Here is a 19,594-nt window from a genome sequence, read left to right on the forward strand (position 1 = left end):
GTACCAATAATATTATTTTATTATAAAAGGAGAACTCAATACGACTTTTAGCTCCTTGCTAAAAAGGTCTGGTTGAGACTTGAGTTGAGAGAAACATGGCCTTGGTCTTGACAGGTGTAATATTAATTTTTTTTTCTTTCTAAATGGGCCAAATTTATAAGCTGTGTGAGGGTGTTGTGGTAAGTTGCGGGTCACAAACCTATAATTTCACATAATCTTTAATTTTTAGGTGAGTGGATGTGCTATCCTTACCAGTTTAATCTTTTAAGAAAGAAATGAAAAAAAATTATCTATGAGCAATTAAAACAAATATAGATAAAAACGAAAATTGAAAGTATCATACAATTTTGAATGCAACTATATTTTCTAAAAGCTCGCACTGATAATTAAATATTAGTATCTATTTTTCTTTCCAAAATTGTGAAATGATAACCAAAAACTTAAAATATAATAAAGCAAAACAAATAATTGTTCCGTTGCCGGGAATTGAACCCGGGTCTCTCGGGTGAGAGCCGAGTATCCTGACCGACTAGACTACAACGGATCTGCTCTTTCAATGGTCGTTAAGAAATACTAGAAAAAATATTAATAGGCTCCCTCAACTACAGGACAGGGTTTTAGCCATCATAGAGAGGCCAACTGGGAACCCTCGCTTCGCTGGTTCGGCCATCCCTTGCGATACGATCCTCTCAAGTCTCCCAAACATAAAGAAATTTAAGCTTTCTGGTTATTCTGAAGATAACGAAGCCCCATTTTCATCTTCTTCGAACAAGGTAACGTTATTTTCTGCTTGTTCATACGAGCTTTCGATGTTTATTCTTTGCTTTCTTCATATGCCTTGAATTGCGTCTTCCAGTTGAGTTTTGACGGTTTTGCATTCCGTTTTATCTTCTCTTTCGATCATAAAAGATCGCTTTCATTGATTCAGCTGAAGGGCTTTGTGAACAATTTGTTCCGCTAACACTTTGAAGGTGCCTTCGCACTGCATTTATTACATGTGGTTTAAGGGAAATGTTATTTCTTTCTCTAAGTTGGTTGATTCTAGGTGCATATAGAGGAAGCTCTCCTTGTTCTTGTAGCTAGTTTTGATAATAGTTTAACTTGTTTTCTTCTTACTTCAATCGAACAAACGCAATTAAAGCCAGACAGGAAATAGACACAGCCTTACAGAAACGAATGGACTTCGTAGAGTTGTAATCCAGTACAAAATGTGTGCGTTCAATACTATTTTCAACAAAATTAGAGGGTTTTTGTTGGGCGAGTGGGGTACCTGCATCTTGGTAACAATTTACGTCATTACATGGGACCCTGTCTCCCATGGAGACTGAATAAGCAAATCAACTGAACCAGTACAAGTCGAACAGAGTGCACAACAAACACAAACAATAGCAAAATGAATACTTGAACCTAGGATCTCTTCAAACGGTTGGAGATGATGTTAGGTCATGGATCCTAAACACACAAATTGTTGGCAAATGGGCCCAACAATGTGTAGCAAGAGGCAACCGTTTATCTGTCGCTCAATTCACTGCAAGAGTAGATTGAGGTGTTCTGCAGCAGTTTGATACCTGTTGATTATGACAGTTTGTGTTATTGGTCAAGCCATGGAATGTAGTTAAAGGGTTGTCTAAAATTTTAACCTTTTAAACCTGTAGTTCAACATTCAATAGATACATACATATGGGGAACAAACCTGACATGACATCTATATAGACTAGTTGCATGTGGGAGAGATAGACATGGAGAGTATCTTCCTATAAGAGATGATTCAATTGATCAGATATGTCAAAATGGTAATCTCCGTCTTAAATTATTTTTTCTTACATCTGTTATATAAGGCCTTTTTTCCCCCTTGCATTTGACATATTTAAAGTTTTAACAGAAAATGTAGGATGTTATTAGGATGTGCATTATTCTAAATTTCATTTATGATCTTAACTGATCCTGTCTCCTTTCCTAAAGCTCTTCACATTGATCTTTTCTACGTTTCAGATGGTCAGGATTCTTTATTTTTATAGCTTAGTTTCTTTCTGATGTCATTCATTTTGAAAAAAAGAGAAAAATTCCCTGATATTACACTACAGCAGGAGTTTGATAACAGCTGATTGCCACGGTAAAGATGAATCTGTCTGGATTGACATGCAGTCCATCAAGATATTGCCTCCACCTACCTGCACACGACCAGGGTTCACTTACTAAGCGAGTTTCTGCTGTTCCTTTTATTAGGAAATCGAGAAAATTACCTCGCCTAGAAAGGTATGCCTTACTATTTATGAAGATTTAAGTTTGACTTGATTCTTGTGCATGTTATAATTAGCTTTTCCTCCATTGTGATCCTCATCTAGAAATAACTGGGCTGGTTCTGTTCAGAGATGCCGCACACGAAATCTCCCCTTGTTTAAGTGTGCAATGGATGCTTCCTTTGGCGATACTACAAATGACCCAGCTGGTAATACTTCTCTTCAGTGTTTGTCTTAACTATTTTACACTCTTATATTGCACTTTTTGGTAAGTTATTCATGGTCAACCTTTTGGTGCTCTCTCTAAAGTACATGATAATGTACACCCATAAAAGTTTGGATAGTGATTAAGAAGAGCATTTGTATTTTTATTTTTCAAATATTCTCTTCTATAGTGCTCTGAAAATGCTAATTTGAGGTTTACGGTCTCAACCGGGCCCTGAATTGGATCTTAAGTTCTTCCCTGTAAAGGATAATTGGCTCTTCTTCTGGTACCTGAACTTAGGTAAAAATGTTTGTTTGCTCTTCAAATTCATTATTTGCTAGTGAAAAATGCTACAAAAGAAAAAAATTAGTATTTTCCTTGATGCATGTTTTCTGTTACCATTATTTGCTTGACTTGTATATTTTCTTGTGAAAAACACTGCTTTTGAAAAATTAGTACAAGGAAATCCATTATTTGCTTGTGAAAAACACTGCATCTAATTGATGTACATGTTTCAATGATGATTGACTTGTATATTTTGGTTGTTTGAGTGACCCATTAAGTGCCTGAGTCATCTCATAAGTTTCCTTGGTGATTTGACAAACATGACAGTAAGCACGCCAGCAACATTGTTGTTATTTTGATATACAGATGCATTTATGTGACAACAACAACTTGCAAAGTACCTAATATTGGTTTGATTTGTCTAGAACAATTTCACATAAACTTGGAGGCTGATTTTTTTTTTTTGGGGGGGGGTTACTGTTAAGCTGGCAATGGTACTTCTTTGTTGTTTAGTGGGTCCTTGATACCTTCTGGTTAATTCTGGTTCCCGTAATTCTATTGCATACAAACAAACTGATGATAGATAGAAGCTGAAAATGAAGTAGGATCTAGTTGGTCTTTGGCTATCTGTTCAAATGTGTTATTTGTTATCTACATCCTTATTACCGATTGTGGTTTTGTACTGCTGTGTGCTAGATGACATAATTTAGCATGCTCGACTTTTAAAATTTTCTCTTCAGCAGGCATGTTTCCCAGAATTAATATAAGGGATCCATATAAACGACTTGGAATAAGTAGGGAAGCTTCTGAAGATGAAATTCAAGCTGCTAGGAATTTCCTCATACAAAGATATGGAGGGCACAAGCCGAGTGTGGATGCAATAGAATCTGCCCATGACAAAATAATCATGCAAAAGTTTTATGAAAGGAAGCACCCAAAAATTGACATCAAGAAAAAAATTAGGGGAGTAACTCAGTCCCGAGTTGTGCAAGCAGTTGCAAGCAGGTTTCGAACTCCAGCTACCAAGTTCATCATAAAAACTTCAGTTGCTTTCGTTGTACTTGGAGCTCTCACTATTCTTTTTCCAACTGAAGAAGGTCCAACCCTTCAGGTAGCCATATCCCTGATAGCTACCATATATTTCATATATGATCGGCTGAAAAGCACACTGCATGCGGTACTATACGGGTATGATTCTTATATTGGTGTTTTTACTTCTATATTATCTGTTAGTTCTACGTAGTTTTGAAAAATCATTCACGTTTTGAACACAGAGTCAAGTTTTATTTGCATTGGTCATGCAGGTTGCATGCGTCAATGAAAATTTCCCATTATTTGAAAGTGTTATAAATAATTGCATAGGACCCTGCAAAAGATCATTTGTCTTGGTCCTAATTTGTCAGAACTGAAAATATTTCTAAAATTCTAAATGTGTTTATGTTGCAGGGCTGGAGCATTTATTTTCTCATGGCTGTTCGGCACCTTCTTGATGGTTTCTATGATTCCACCTATACTTAAAGGGCCAAGAAGTTTGGAAGTTTCGACTTCATTGATAACCTATGTGCTTCTTTGGGTTTCTTCTACCTATTTGAAATAGTCTGTTCTCTTGGAAGACTGCAATTTTGACAATAGACAAACAATTTTTTGCTGTCATTATGTTGATTTGGATCCCAAGTTGTGTTCCAAATGCATCATTGTGTATGTTCCCTTTCAGAACAACCATTAAAAACAAAAAAATGCAGTGCACATGCTTGTAGGTTTGTTAGATCAGGAGGAAAGCATCTAGCTGCTTCCTTGTTGGGTGGATTGCATTGCCACCCAAACTGAAAGCCGGAGAGTGAAGAGACAGCTTATTTTATGAATCTGTGATGCGCATTACCTCCACTTTCTAATACCCACACAATTTTCGGCTCATTTATGTACTGATTTTTAACATAATATGGTGCTTATCATGTGCAGTAATTATTCCTAGCTAGGTTGTCATTTTGTGATTTCTCTTCCTCTGTTGTATACTCGCGTGCAGGCCGGAATCCATCCCGGACTTGGTAGCCTGCAAATCAAAGATTGATGTTTATCCAACAATTTTAGCGGTTGTCATTTTGGGCATGTTATTGGGCACTAGTATGGCGCAGCAACAATTTTCTGTTAAAAAAAATAAAAAGAAAGTAGATAGGAGAAGTTTGAGATCTTTTGGGGTATAGACCCTTGCGTACGAAACACCAAACATAATGGTTATTATAGTGGCTAAAGTCCACACGGGTAAGCTTGTTCTCTACGTGGATGCGATTCAGAGAGGTGCATGGCAAGCATACTCTGAACTTCTCCAGATTTCTCTAGCGTGCTCTAGGTTGTTTTAAGTAATACAAAGAGTCTACCATGTGAAAGATTCTTGTCTTGGTGGTTGTCATTTCCCATGCACGGACCATATATATAAAAAGCTGAAGCTATAAATAGAGGTGACATGTTTTTGTGCTGTTCACGTTGCCCTAGCATACAGGGAGTACCTCCAGGGGGGAGTAAAATGCATAAGACTAAGGTTGGAAAACCACCAATAACATTTACATGCCTCTGCCATAAGAGTATTACAGGGAATTCCGACTTTTGGCTTGGCACTCAGAAAGCCACAAGTCTATGTTTTCAATGATCTGTTGCCTCACTTTGTGAACTGCATCAGGAGAGCTGCAGTTCTTGGCATCACCTGGAAGGGAAATAAACAAACAATTTATGCCATGCATGGGTTACTAATCAATCACATAGGGCGTCCATAGACGGTTTCACGGAATTGTAGCATAAAAAAGTAGGGGGCATACCTTCGGGAACTAGAGGAGCTTGGGGACATCCCCGGAGATCAGTACCATGGCCACAGTTATGACAAGTAATAGTGTAGGAAGGCACTGTAAGGTTGCCAATAGAGTGAAGTGAAATTACAACATAAATCAAACAGCATCTTGTAATTCCAAATAACTAAAAGAAATTGAATACACTTAAGTCATGGAATGATTAATGCATGATTTTATGATTTTGATCTGAAAAGCTTGTAAACGAGCAAAGAAATTGTGGGCAGCAAACACACAGACGAGGTAGTTCTGAAAACATGTAAATAGGCAGGAAAGATGCTACAAGGCAAGCACGTATCATCCTACGAAATAAATAGAATACAGAAAAGGAAAAAGTCTTGGAAAAAATGTTCTATATTTTAGCTACGCAAAATTCTAGGCAGTGCTGCAGAAAGAGGTGGCTCATTAACTGCACGTTCAAATCACCATCCAGGTGAGCCACATAAATGGCACCATTCATAGCTGTGACAATATTCACCACCCAAATATTCAAAAAATTCATGCTGCATTGGTAACAGACATTACAAAGTTAGTGAGACTCACTATCTGGGGATGAAGTCTGTTTGGATGCATGTCGCCAGGGATCCTGTGAGCCATTTGTGAAAATTATTTTTGAACCTGCCAATTCATGAAACTGTTGTTGGCACATAAATTGTAGTTGAATATGTTTAGGGGGATTTTGTAATGCCAATGTACAGAAACTTTAACAGAATTTTGACCGAAGTAAATGCATCAAACTCTAAAGATGATAACATAACTTCGACCAAAGTAAATCCATCAAACTCTTGAGATGAAACTTAACAGAACTTTGACCAAAGTAAATGCATCAAACCCTTGAGATGAAACTTAACAATTAACAGAACTTCCATGACCAAAAATGAATCAAACTCAAGATGAACATCAATAGGATTTCATCTCGGTTCTACCATGCAGACAAAGTTATAAAGAAAGCAAAGAGATTGACTACAGCCAAACTTATTTTTCACGGCTATCTTAAAATCTGTTATAGCTAATGGGTTGGAAACCAGGTTTAGGAGTTGGCAGAACAATATGTAGCCTAATATTATTGAACACATGGTACAAGAAATCAGTCTGAAGACTCCTGGGAAAAAAATTATCAAAGTGAGCATGCCAAGAATATTTAATGATTCCTAACTTAAAGAGAAACAAATATAACATAGTTGTGAAAGATTAAAAGCGTTTCTAGTTGAGGGGTGTAGGTACTTGATTGCGTAGCAATGCAGAAATCATGTGATAAGCACAAACATCTGTCATGTCACCATAGATTGGGCACACGTTCAGTTCCCTAGTGATATACAAAGTTATCTGAACCAAACCATGGGTGACAAGGGCATGTAGCTAGTCACCTACTTCATTCATTAGCCAAACAGCTTGCCTAGGATAGTAGAGTTGTGGAGATGCACTAATCTTGGAGGTGAGGCAGTGAAGATATCAAACACCTCAGGATAGGATAAATGCAATTTAAGATTATAGGCTCAGAGACATGATATAGAGAGTTATGCCATGGCACATCGGCCAAAGTAATAGTTCAGTATCAGGGGCTAACTTGACTTGGATCTGTTTCAATCCTATCAGGAATAAGTTCTAATAGATAGAGCGTATCAACAGATAGTACAAATTGGTTTGAGTTGGGACAATCCTTATTCCTAGTAGACACCATCTCTTAGAAGGTTTCATTTGTTCTGCTCCATATATTCAAAGCTTCCACACCAAGGTTTGAAACATTCTTGCTTCTCTCTCTTTCCCTTCCTTGTCATGTTGCTTTGTCTTTTATCCCCCTCTTATTCGTACTTTATTTTTGTGTAATGCTTCTTTAAAAGATTTGCATGCCAGGAAATTGACATACCCACAAGGAGAAATAGTTCCCTTTAACTATCCAACAAAGATGCATTTTTGTAAAAGATAAGTACAATTTCAATTATCCATCTTGAGGTCCAATAACCATAGTTGCCCAAGGAATAGAAGTCTTGAAGATTCCACTAAGAAAAAAAGTTTATCTACTAACTCAATGTCAACTTAACAAAGGCCTTTATCCAAGATTATGTTTTCTGCTTTAGTGAGAACAACAATGTCATTAAAACCATAAGCTAAAATTCTTTCTTTTTTAACTATCTCAAGCTATGTTAATTTTCAGCTCTCTTTGTCCCTAGCATTACTTTATTTTTGGGAAAAAGCCTATTCCTAACTGGTGCCAGGTTGGGCCATTGCTGTGTATGGCTGTGACATTTTAGACAATTTTCTCACTTAACATGAACGGGTGCTACCCTACCATCTTACAGGTTCCTCCACTCTTTACCTTTCTTTTTTTTTTTCTACAGATTCACAATACATTCTCATTCCAATTAAGATGGTTTGGTTATGCGAGAATAAGGCCGGTAGAGGCTCATGTTAAGAGAGTGGTTGAAATGGGAAAAGTTTTAACAAAGAAGTTATAGGAAAACTAAGAAAAACAAACTCTTAGGCATGAATGCATTATGATGACCGTATAGAAGGTAATGAACATAGATAGAGATGATAGCGAGCTAGAAGCTATGTAGCCAATACCATCTAGTGGGATTAAGACTTGATTTGTAGTTGTTATTCACAATACAATCTCATTTCAGATACACTTAGCTTTGTAACATGTTTATTAACTTGCTAACACTCTATGCCATAGCACATAGCCATTTTATAGCACAAATATAATAAAATTTTATATCCATTATTTTTTTTAACTCCTTTTTATTCTATCTGAAATGTTAGTTTCCTCTATGCAATTATTCTTTTCCTAATTATGGGCTATGAACTTGATGCTGAAGTGCTCCTATATATTCATTGACAAATTAGGACACCTATACTTTAAGGTTCTATGAGACTACCATCATAGATCAGCTTCTTTGGTGCATGCCCAGAGTACAAGTATCATAACTCATGTCTCATCCAACCAAGCATCGTAATGAATCTCTTTGCACACATCAGATCCAATGGGTCATTCAAGGGAAACACTTCCAATTGTTACTTCAATCTTCTCCAGATAAAGATCTGTCAAAAGTTTACATTACCTGGCAACCACCCAATGTAGCTATACTTGGGTTTGGGCTTAGTTAAAAAGGATGAAAGACGAAGCATGCACGGCTAGGGTTTAGTATTTCAGTTATGTATAGTATTGTAAACAATAAAACAATGAAGAAAGAGTAACCTCTCATCTCAACCAACAAATATATGTCAAAGTTAAGGAACAAAAGACAAGCCTTCATATAGTAGATAAATCAAATCTTAATCCCATTTAGTATCAAGAATTGGAAAATACAGAAAAGGAGGCAAAAAGATCTGGTTCAAGGCAGTATGGTAACTGTTTTGGCTAGTTGCTGACAAAACAGTGAAGATAAGATTATGTAAAGAAAGAACCATATGAAGGGATAGATTTTCAAACCGGCAATATTTGTGCCACCGTAGTATATATTTGTCCCTGTGACGTCAGGATAGATGCCCTCTCCAAAGACATTTTTGCAAAGATCCAAATGGTATCTGCTATGCACAATCAAGTAATTCTGTCAGCACCTTTGTAATAAAAGCACTGCACCACCCAATTAATACAAATAACAAGCTATTCTATATTTGATATTTCGAATGATCTATATAACTAATCACAAGCAAAAAGCAGCAGGCAGAAACATGATATTGAAAGACATAAAAATCAATGAAGGCTTCTAGATGCATGCCTTGTATCAACTTTTGAAGAGCGAACGCTATCATTTGATGGTGCCACCTGGAAGTAAGCAACTTCAGTACATACTTGGAACCACCACAACCGGTCAGAGCTGTCACCATTGAGAGCAGTGTTTTTCAGATGCTTCTGACTATATGTTTGAACACTAACACCAAAGGTTCCAACGTAATAGTCCTTTACATATGTGGCATATGCATCCTGCAGAGACAAAACATTTTCTGCCAAAATTACACGCATACAAGAAATTTTAGCAAAAAGAAAAGAACGAGAGAGCATGTTTTCTATCAAAATAAATATAGCAACCCGTACAATCTCATCAAGTATTACAAATTCAGAAGCACAAAAAGAAAGAAAGAGCAAAATAACCATTCATGAAACTCTCTAAGAAGCTACAATTAATAAGGGAATATTACAGTTCTAGTATACAAGTCAATTAAATTATAGGAACACGGGAAGAGGGAAACTTGTCCATTGTAGGTGAGTTGTACAGAGCTACATACGTTAGAGAGGGTAATCTAAGCAAATCTGAGAAGTTATAACAATCACTAATGTGTATGGAATCCCTCAAGGGAAGGGAGTAATCTGAGGCAGTCACGGGAGAGAGGAGGCAAAAGCTTCGACCATTAAGTCAAAGGCGTGTGTTCTAGGGTCTGAATAGACAATGAATGACTGAAATCAAGAGAAAGGATGCTAAATGAGGATGGGGCAGAATTAGTATCCTTTACCAAAAAAAGGCGTAATGATCCATTTATATAGGCTTGAAGAGACTTTCCCAAATATTCAGCCAGAGCTGAGCTGGAAATTGTATGGATAGTTGGCACCATTCCTCGGTTGCCAGACATGACAAATGAGAATAGGGAGCACTGCTACTAAGGTGTCATGACCTAGGGTTTTCCTAGGGTTTGGATGGGAAATTGAGAAGAGTATGGGGAAGAATTAGACAGAAATGGAGGGAGACAGCAAGAATGGAGGGAGAACAGAGAATTGGGAGAGAAATTAGAGAGAGAATTTGAGAGAGAAATTCAGTTTATCATTCCACAAAATAACTAATTCTCTAGGTTACAGCCTATTTATAGGTTTTCAAGGTAAAGGTACAAACCAGCAAAGCAGTAAGGTACAACCACTAACTAGTACATGTAATATCCTATGCCTAATCTACCCTTGGGGTCGTGACATCAGGCTATTCCAATCTTGGGCAGGCATACCATCGTTAGGATCGTAAATGCAGTGTTCACAGGTTGCACAATAGCTGTTAATGGAAACTGTCTATTTAGTCTTCTAGTGCATCTCTCTTAATGACTTACAAGGAGCGAAACCCTTATTTATAGCCACCAATTCACAAGTCTACGAGAATCCCAGGAAAACGGAGATGGCCTTTGGTTCTCCCTCATGCCTGGGGCACTCAAGGTGAGCGGTGACTAGTAATAGGTAGTTTCAATCAAACAGAGATACCGATGAAGTATGCAGAGGAGATATGCTGTGAGATACTGTCCAAACAGAGTTATTGAGATTTCGAGATGTGCCAAGGTTGTGTGCCAAAAGGATTCACCTCCGAACAGCTAAGGAGATAGGTTCTGACTCAGTTGAGGTACTGCATGCCTTCTTCATAACCAATGTGGTCTATCTTGGGAGCTGAAACAAGCATAAATGTACATGGTTGGGCAGAACTTGAAACTAGACCACTTAACAATTGGTGAATCCTGAAAGGGCACTTCTTTAAGAAAGTTTGGAATTGTAACATCCCTATTGGTTCAGTCTCTGCGTCAAAACTAGGGCATGCAACCTATAATGGAGACAGATATACGAAGTTCATAGCGGCATCTTTTGCTACATACCCTGTGGAGACAAATCTTATGCTTGCACATATTACCTCATGTGCTATTTAAAAAAAAGGAAAAACTATGCTTCCACTTTTCTTGGCCCAGCACAGAAAACAGTTTTCAGCTTAGTCAGTCAGAAAAAAATTGGAAGCTAGAGAAAAAATCTTCTGAAGGACATATAGTCTGAAAGAGTGTCAAAAGAACTTTTGAGGCCCTAGAGCATGCAGTGATGGATGACCCAGCTGGCAGTTGAATTGGAGAAAACAAAATGCCAATTTATTTTACAGGCACCTGCACCAAACTTATGGGCTCTAATTATTGGGAAGGAAACAACAAAGTTTGATTGAGCGGCCTTAGAGGGCAATGTAGATCCATCACCTTTCACAGATAAAAGATATATAGTTAAATTTGAAATGCAATATGATAAGTCCATTCCAGAATAGACACATGTGCCCCATTATAAATCAACTTCCAAAAAAAAGTTTACAACAAATTGCCCTACTTCAATGGTGCCATGAGCAAATGTGAAAGTGAACATATTGATTTTGCAGGAACGTCTCATCTCAAGAATATGTATACATATGGATAATGTTCAAGGTTTTAAATACCTTGGAAGAACTCTACTATAACTATCTTAAAGGGATACTGAGGAATTTTAGAATGCTGGGATATCTTACCACACGCAGCTGATTCATGTCTAAGAAGCATCAATACAGACATAGGACACACACATGACAAGACATAAATGTGTGTACACAAATAATCATCAAAAAGATTTGGACACAAACCAACATGGATAAATCAAAGTACACAACAATATACTAAGCCTTTATCCCACTATGTAGAATCAGCTACATAAATATTAGCTCTCCAATCATTTTTATCTACGGACTTATATCAACATGTGCTAAATATGTGTGCAACTGAAATGAGAATATTGCAACTAGATGTGTGGCCATTCAAAAAAACAGCAGAAATAAAAATGAGATTACTCGTAATAAGGTTGGAGTCGTGTCCATTGAAGATAAGATGCACAAGATGCAATTAAGATCATTTGAACATATGATAAGGAAATCAATAAATGCAATCAAGGCAAGTGGAAACAAAGAAAGAAGTTTGTAGCAAAAGAGGTAGAGGAAGACCAAAGAAACTTTGGTAGGAAATCCTTAAATATAATGCAGGATATAATGGTTTTCCAAAAGATATGACATGGATAAGGATGGTTGGAGAGTTAAAAATTCATGTATACAACCCAACTAGCAGGATTAAGGCTCGTGATGTTGTTGTTAAGTGAGGGAGAACAGATAAATATCAATCTATATTGTTTTTGTTTCATAGATGATTTTTTTAACTTATATTTTTAAACTTAAAATATAGTTACAATGTATTCAACTGATGGACATGCAAGACTCAATGGACACTAGTACCCTTACGTGCAAATGAAGTGTCCAATGCAAAAAAAAAAAAAGAAGATAGAACATGCTTGGAGAAGTGTCCTACTAGCATTAAGAAAGTATCTGACAAGTGCAAGTGTCCAACCCGAGTTAGGTGTCAGGCACAATATGACACCTCCACATAAGTGTGCATGCTTCTTAGATTCATGAATGCTCCACAAACTTCCTGTTTCACCATCTTTCAGTTTGGATGCAAGTTCAATCAGTATCTATTGAAATAGAGCTCCTATTTCCATGCACCATATGATTGGCAGATGCATTCTGACATGGACTGAGTTCAATAACTTTCTATAAAACAAAATTGTCTCAACAATAAATTAGTAAATAATAAAATTGGTAGCGAACACATACTTATATTCTAGATTGGTATTACTAATCCTGTATAGCCCATGGTAAAATCCAATATCAACAACACTTAGTGGTTTCACTCTAGTTCATACCAGACAGAAGCTAGGTAGCGCTAGCAATGGTTTCTCTTCAAATAGGAAGATTTCCATAAATTGGAAGAGTAAGTTACTGCAAGAAATTAAATGGATGGAAGATCGAGGGCATACCACCAGGTCCTGCCCATTATTTTTTGCCTGAAGAAGAGGGGAGCATAGTCTATCTGGGTTTCCATATTGAAACTGCATGTTGAAAAACATAATGGTCATGTCTTGAATTGATTGATATTAAGAGACACAGCCGAAATAAGCGGAGTACTTACTGCAATAGCTGCAGCATCTGCCAGAAAATACAGGAAATCAGCATCAATATTAAGCTGCAATCACCCAAAAGGCACAAGGAAGTTAAAAAAGTGTAAAAGAAGTTTCTGAAACAAAGAACAGATGCATATTAGGATGCCAAGGCTCAATCATATAGAGGTGTTAAGCCTATATTAAAGGAAATTCTTTTGCCAATCACACGCATTTAATTCTCAATCACAGATCTGAAAACTCAGAATAAAAGAAGTGGACTTCTGCAAGTTATAGAACTTTACTGTTGTAAAACAAGGATGTTGCAGGTTCCAATACTTAGAAAAGCACTGTCTAGCACTCATACAAACACAAGGATGGTTGCTTCTTATACAAGCAGAGAGGCGTGGATGAACCCCCTATTTTCCCAATTGTAGACAAACTGAACTTTCCTCATTTATTGGTGCATGTGTTGGGGGGTGGGGGTGGGGGGGTTCAAATGATTTATGTTATGTAAGTTACAGTGATCCTTGAAGGAGGAAGATCTTTGATATTCCTAGCAACTTTCACCAATTTTGAAGTGTAAACAACAATAATTACTTCAACTTATGCTCAATAAGAATTGACACAAAATGAAAGCTTTGGCAAATTAAGACTATTTTATATAAAACAAGTCCATATGAATGCATCAAAGAATCTTTAATTGCCTCAATTTGTATGTATTGGATCTTCTGAATAATACTAAAAAGGAAAAGAAAGAGCTTATAAAAATAGAACATTCTCACACAGAAGACATGATTCACATGTAGCAAAAGGTTGTGAATCATCAAGAATAATCATGCTTGTTATCAAGAAAAAAAAACAATGATCATGTTTGATTAGGTAATCAGTTAAACATGGGAAATTGACATTTCTGCATCCTAATTTGCTGCTTTTCAGCTCCAAAAGTAACCTGGGAGGATCGAATATACAAGTAGAGGGACTGTGAATTCTTATCCACCTATCATGGCTGGGAAAATTTACTCCATAAAGTAGTTACATATATCAGTTTTAAGATTTTCCCAAAGTTTTGGAAGAACACTCCTTTAGTGTTGTCAAGCCATGAAAAGTAGGTAGAAATTTCAAGATATTGAGAACATAAATATTCATTTAGTCATTATCCACAAGGAAAGAAAAGCAATGCCAAGCAAAATTTATTTCCTATGTACAGTTGGATTTACGCTTGTGGATGCATAATAAAGGTGCAGTATAAACAGATAAACACCTCAGCTGCACCAAATAAGTCCTTCACTTCTTTGCTATTTTTTGCAAGCCTTTGCTCCACAAGTTGATTAACTTCTTGTAATGCAGCTTTACATTCTGGACCAGCTGACACACCAATCTGCAATAGGAAGATCAGACTGAAATCCCTAACTTAACAGCATATTAAGTTTGAAGAAGATCTGAGTAACAGAATACATGTTGTAAAAGCAACAAGCTCACAATTTATAGCATAAAACTGAGGGATAATAAAATGTGAGAATGATGAAGTTTCATCCAAATAATTTATAATGAGTAATTCAACCATATTCACCTGCTGGTCAAATTGGGTAAAATTGTAAACAGCTTGAACAACGGCAGAACTTGCAAGACTTCCACATGTCAAGTGGGGAAATTTCAGACGAAACCATGCACTCAGAGCTCCAGAATATGAAACACCAAAAACAAACCAGGTATTTTCAACATTGGATCTATTGAGTTTTGCATTTAAGGATTCCTGCAATAAGATGCAAGACAACATACCACAGGCAAAAGAAGAATTAGGTGGGTAACTACCAAATACAAGGTAAATGCTCCTAAACAAAAACCAAAAGCAATAAATGAACATAAATAAGCTAAGTTACATGCAAATAGAGACAGAAACATGCCAACATCTTGATTATTAGGCTACAAAATAGAAGTATGCTAAAGTGTACAACTGCAGCAAGCAATGGATCAATTGCACGGGAGAAAACAAGTCTCATACTGGTTCTTGTTGAAAGTTGAAAGGAGAACGAGAGTAGAGATTCAAAACTTTCATAAATCTGTCTTGTTTCTATTTTTATTCTAATTTTTCAGGATATAACCACATTACACTGCCTCCACTGTACCAACAATTTGGAGAGGTATTGTTCTACTTGCATCATTGACATTTGCCAAACTAAGAATTATAGATGTCTATTTGCTGCTTAGTCAGATTTGGGATACTGACCAAAACAATAAGTTTTCCTGTTCTTGAACTGTACAACAGAATCCAAGTACCCGTACATCAAGCAACATATGTCATGGTGCTGCAGTTGCATAGTCAAAAGGGTGTATGTTCCCTTTCTTCATTTTCAGCATTTTCAGTCAAAATGGAAAAAACATTCAATGAAACAGAAAGAATGAAGAAAAAATCACAGCAATTATCAAGGTTGCATGCGAGCTAACTAAGTATTAGCTGTTTAATCTTTGAAACCTTAAATTTGGGAGATTTTGAAAGTCAAATACAACTGAGTTGAAATTTCAAGCTTGTGTTAAATATCTTTTAAAAGACAACTCCACAAACAAGCTTGGCTCATGTTACTAATCTAGTGTTGTGGAAAAATTTGACCCATATCGAACTTTCAAGTTTCATCCCTGATTTTGTGCATATTCTCTGCCATTTTTAGGTCCTACTAAGTGTAGAACTATTCCAATCTCAACCTTTTTTTCATTTGAAGAGAGATAATATACATACTAAAGACCATGTCAACCTCATTGAAGGAAATGTGTGCCAAGTCTGATGAAAGAATTTCAAAAACTTGCCTGGTAATATTGGCGGAAGACAGCCAAATCAAAAAGAGCCTGTTTAGATGAAAGATATTTCAGATTTTCAGTTGTCAAAGAATTAAAGGGGGAGCTCTTCCCATAGTAGCGATGCTCAAGAGAAACCACTGCTGCTCCAAATTTCTTTGCCAAAACCTGTGTGACATTGCCACTTTAGAAATTTGTTCCAGTGAAGTAGCTATTGATCCGATTCCACAACAACCCAATGAAAAAGCACAAGTCAGGTTCAAATTTACCAAGGGGGGTAAATAGGTTGTTGAGATCTGCCAAATCTCAGGTCCAGCAGACCAAAAAAGATGTTTATCAAACCACGGCTGAGGTAACAAATTAACTCCAAGTCCCAACCCAACCCACTCAAATATCAATAACTTAACAAAATAAAGAAATTTACGTTAATCAACAAATAAAAACCAAATTATTGAACAACATTTTTCTGAGTAATCATTAGAATATAGGAATAAAGGATCAAGATGGTTTGTTTTAGTTCCCAGTACTTTCAGCACAAAAATCAAAGAAGCCCATGAGATCAAGTCAAATGCGCCTGGCTCTTTGCTTGCAAATCAATTACAATTTCCTAGAGCACTTGCAGGTAGATGGCAGCCAATAGAGCCACAATATTAGTTGCTACAATTATGTGATATTCATACGAACATGATTTAAAGTTTTTCACAGTGCATTTTACTCTTTAGCAACGGTACGCTCTCCAAAAGACTGAGACTGTTCCTAAAAAGGTGAGCACTAAACAAGCACAGCAGAACAACCAAAGAGTAGGTAAATAACACTTTTAACGAACCATATTAAAAACCTGATTTTATGGCTATTATAGCTGCTAAATACATAAGAATTCAGCAAAGATTTTATGACTGATAACTGGTTAAGTTTCTTTAACATTCAGCATATCATTCTTTGGTAAATTAATTTGAACTTACACTGACATAGTCGTTGGCTATACCATTGCATGCAGATTCACCACATAATTTCAAAAAGATTGGTCCGTCAGGAAGCATAAAGTGGTCAAGGAATTCATAGTAACGTTGTGCAAATTGACGGTGATCCTGCAAAAGCAAATGTAAGGAAGATTGATCATAATGCACAGTATGGAGTTGATAAAGTCAATTTAATAGTAGAGAGGCTTCAAACACTAAATCCGCCATCCCCCTCTTTAAAGAGGCAGTTTAATATGTTTTGTTCTATTTGTGAGCAAGGTGAAATGGAGTCTTCCCTAAGAACTTATACAAAGTCCTGGCACTAGCATACTTTTCCATACCAAATAGAGACAAATGGATGAATTCTTACAAGATTTCTTATGCCATAGTCCCCCAATTGATAAGGTGTGATGATTAAACATAAATACATTTTTCCCCTTGAAACAGCTGGGAATCACCACCTAGTGGGATTAAGGCCTGTTGTTGTTGTAACCATAGGAACAAGTGAAAAGATTTCAGAATTGGTAAGTGACCATGAGATGATGTACACAAAATAATGGGCCAGCATTATTGTTTTCCTGATCAGTCACGTGTTTTCCCGGTCCCCATCCTCAATATTAAAACCATTTCTTGGCCACTGAAGAATCAATAGATCCTGCATGCTGTGCAGATACGGAAATTCTTTTATAAACTAATTTTATACGCCTCCAAGAAAATGGAATGGTGAACGAGCGATTCTCACGCTATTTTATGTACCATGAAATAATTCAACGTACGATTGGCCCATAAGAAAACATCTAAAATAGTTCAAACAATCGAATGTAAAAGCTTTAGCCGTAAATACATCGATCGATTTGCAGGAAATACAAATTGATCACGTTCAGTTTTTGCCTCAAATTGGCGCTTTCTACGCCAGGCGGATTCAAACTAGGCTGTAACTCGATTACCAAGAATTCATCTCTTCCCCCCTTTTCGGAGTGTTGGAGAAGAAATTTCTCCAAAAATTAAACAGTATCAGGATCAAAAGAACATATATAATACAGAGAGAAGGCAGAGAGTACATATGGAGAGAAGTGATCGAGAGTCTGATTGAACCAAAGCTCCTGCCTGGTCAAGTAATTGTTGCTGTTACGGGCGGTTAGGTGGTTGAGGAGCCGATATGGTGCGGCGGCGTGGGAAACCGATAGTAGCAACAAGAACGGAGCGAAGCACGATACGAGCTTCCTCATCTTCGTCGCTCTGCGTCTTCTTCTGTGCCTCTCGTTGGCAATATGTACTGCCGGAAGGTTCTTTGATGCTTCAAAGGAGAGTCTCTTGTCAGCCACGCTAGGTTGGAAACACAAAGCAACAACTGGTAAGATTCTGGACAGAATAAGAATCTTATTAACCAAATTTACTCGACTTTTATGGCATGTTTGGCTAACCTTTTCTTAAAAAGAACTTAGCGTTTTTTTTTTTTTATTTCTTTAAAATTTTTAAGTTTTATGCTTTGAAATAAAATTAAAACTTTCACTTTTAATATTTTAAATTAAAATGATCAATTATGTAGTTACGTGTTTAATGAAACAAAACTTGTAAATTATCACTCATGTTCATAAATAAAATTATATTAGGTAAAGAATTTAATTAATTATTAGATAAATAATATGTTTAATAATTTATTAATTAATAAAATTATACATAAATATTTATATATATAAATACTAAAATTATATATATATAAATATAAATATGTGTTTATATAATAATCTTATCTCTATAGCATATTTAAATATTAGTTATAGCAAGTCATACAAAGAGATATAGAGAACTTAGCAACGAATGACAATGAAAGCAGAAATAGTTGTGTTAAAAGATTTTGAACAAATGCGAGCTACGACCATCGCAAATGGTAATAACAAACATAATGGCGAATAACATAAACAACAATGGTGGTTGTAGTAACAAATGACACAACAATAGTTGCAACTTCAAAAAATGATGGTAATTGTGATGGTGCAACGACAAATGTTATACGATGATGGTAAAGCAACAAATAAAAATAGATATAGTGTAGTAGTGAATGTAAATATCGGTGGTGATGCAATACATAATAATAACAATAGTTTGTATTCATGCCACCTAGAACATTGGGATAAAGTAGAGGAATTCGAACACGTAAATGGAATTTCTTAATTTGTATGATGATATAACGGTCTTATTTTAAATTAATTTTAATATTTTTTTAAGTAATTTAAATATTACAAATAAAAAAAGTGAATCCGATGTAAATTTTCAAAAATACTAATGAAATAGCATTAAAGCTTGATTTAAATTGACTCAAACCGCCAAGGAAAGAGGCTCTTAAACTTCTAACTTTTTATTTAATTCTTCTAATAGCCACGTTCAAGTCGTTATAATCTAATAACTCGTTAATAAATATCAAAAGACCATCTCGTTATGAAGAAAAAATAATAGATTAAAAGAGTATATTTATAGCAAAGGACTCTTCGTTATAAGACGTGAAAGAATAATTGTATTTGAATATAAATAAATTAAACTTTTATGAAGGGATTGTTTATAGAGTTTGAACCATTATAACTATGGTTGCCAAGAAA

At 36.1% G+C, this 19,594-nt stretch overlaps 2 protein-coding genes and 1 non-coding gene across 6 annotated transcripts; 1 reads left to right on the forward strand and 2 right to left on the reverse strand.

Annotated features, from left to right (window-relative positions):
- Window positions 1-471: 471 nt before the first annotated feature.
- TRNAE-CUC (transfer RNA glutamic acid (anticodon CUC)) lies at window positions 472-544 on the reverse strand. The gene has a single exon. It is a non-coding gene; the product is annotated as a tRNA-Glu (tRNA).
- Window positions 545-611: 67 nt separating this feature from the next.
- On the forward strand, window positions 612-4,592 carry LOC127803882 (protein CHAPERONE-LIKE PROTEIN OF POR1, chloroplastic). Of its 4 annotated transcripts, none has more exons than XM_052340474.1 (5): window positions 612-773; window positions 2,088-2,256; window positions 2,346-2,449; window positions 3,471-3,918; window positions 4,177-4,592. In XM_052340474.1, exons 2-5 carry the CDS (start codon window positions 2,120-2,122, stop codon window positions 4,325-4,327), a joined length of 840 nt encoding a protein of 279 aa, XP_052196434.1. In that variant the 5' UTR covers window positions 612-773; window positions 2,088-2,119; the 3' UTR covers window positions 4,328-4,592. The 4 variants fall into 4 exon arrangements, with proteins under 4 accessions (XP_052196434.1, XP_052196438.1, XP_052196435.1 ...); XM_052340478.1 differs by having other exon boundaries at window positions 3,474-3,918; XM_052340475.1 differs by having other exon boundaries at window positions 618-773; window positions 2,085-2,256.
- A 517-nt stretch (window positions 4,593-5,109) lies between these two features.
- On the reverse strand, window positions 5,110-18,381 carry LOC127803881 (probable serine protease EDA2). Its single transcript, XM_052340473.1, has 12 exons — window positions 18,059-18,381; window positions 17,001-17,126; window positions 16,051-16,206; window positions 14,819-15,001; window positions 14,510-14,626; window positions 13,278-13,331; window positions 13,126-13,197; window positions 9,290-9,495; window positions 9,001-9,095; window positions 6,111-6,185; window positions 5,541-5,624; window positions 5,110-5,428 (listed from the first exon to the last, which is right to left on the reverse strand). The coding sequence occupies exons 1-12, from the start codon at window positions 18,224-18,226 to the stop codon at window positions 5,313-5,315; spliced, it is 1,452 nt and encodes a 483-aa protein (XP_052196433.1). The 5' UTR covers window positions 18,227-18,381; the 3' UTR covers window positions 5,110-5,312.
- Between the last annotated feature and the right edge of the window lie 1,213 nt (window positions 18,382-19,594).

Source organism: Diospyros lotus, chromosome 6 (genome assembly GCF_014633365.1).
Source record: "Diospyros lotus cultivar Yz01 chromosome 6, ASM1463336v1, whole genome shotgun sequence".
Lineage (NCBI taxonomy): Eukaryota > Viridiplantae > Streptophyta > Magnoliopsida > Ericales > Ebenaceae > Diospyros > Diospyros lotus.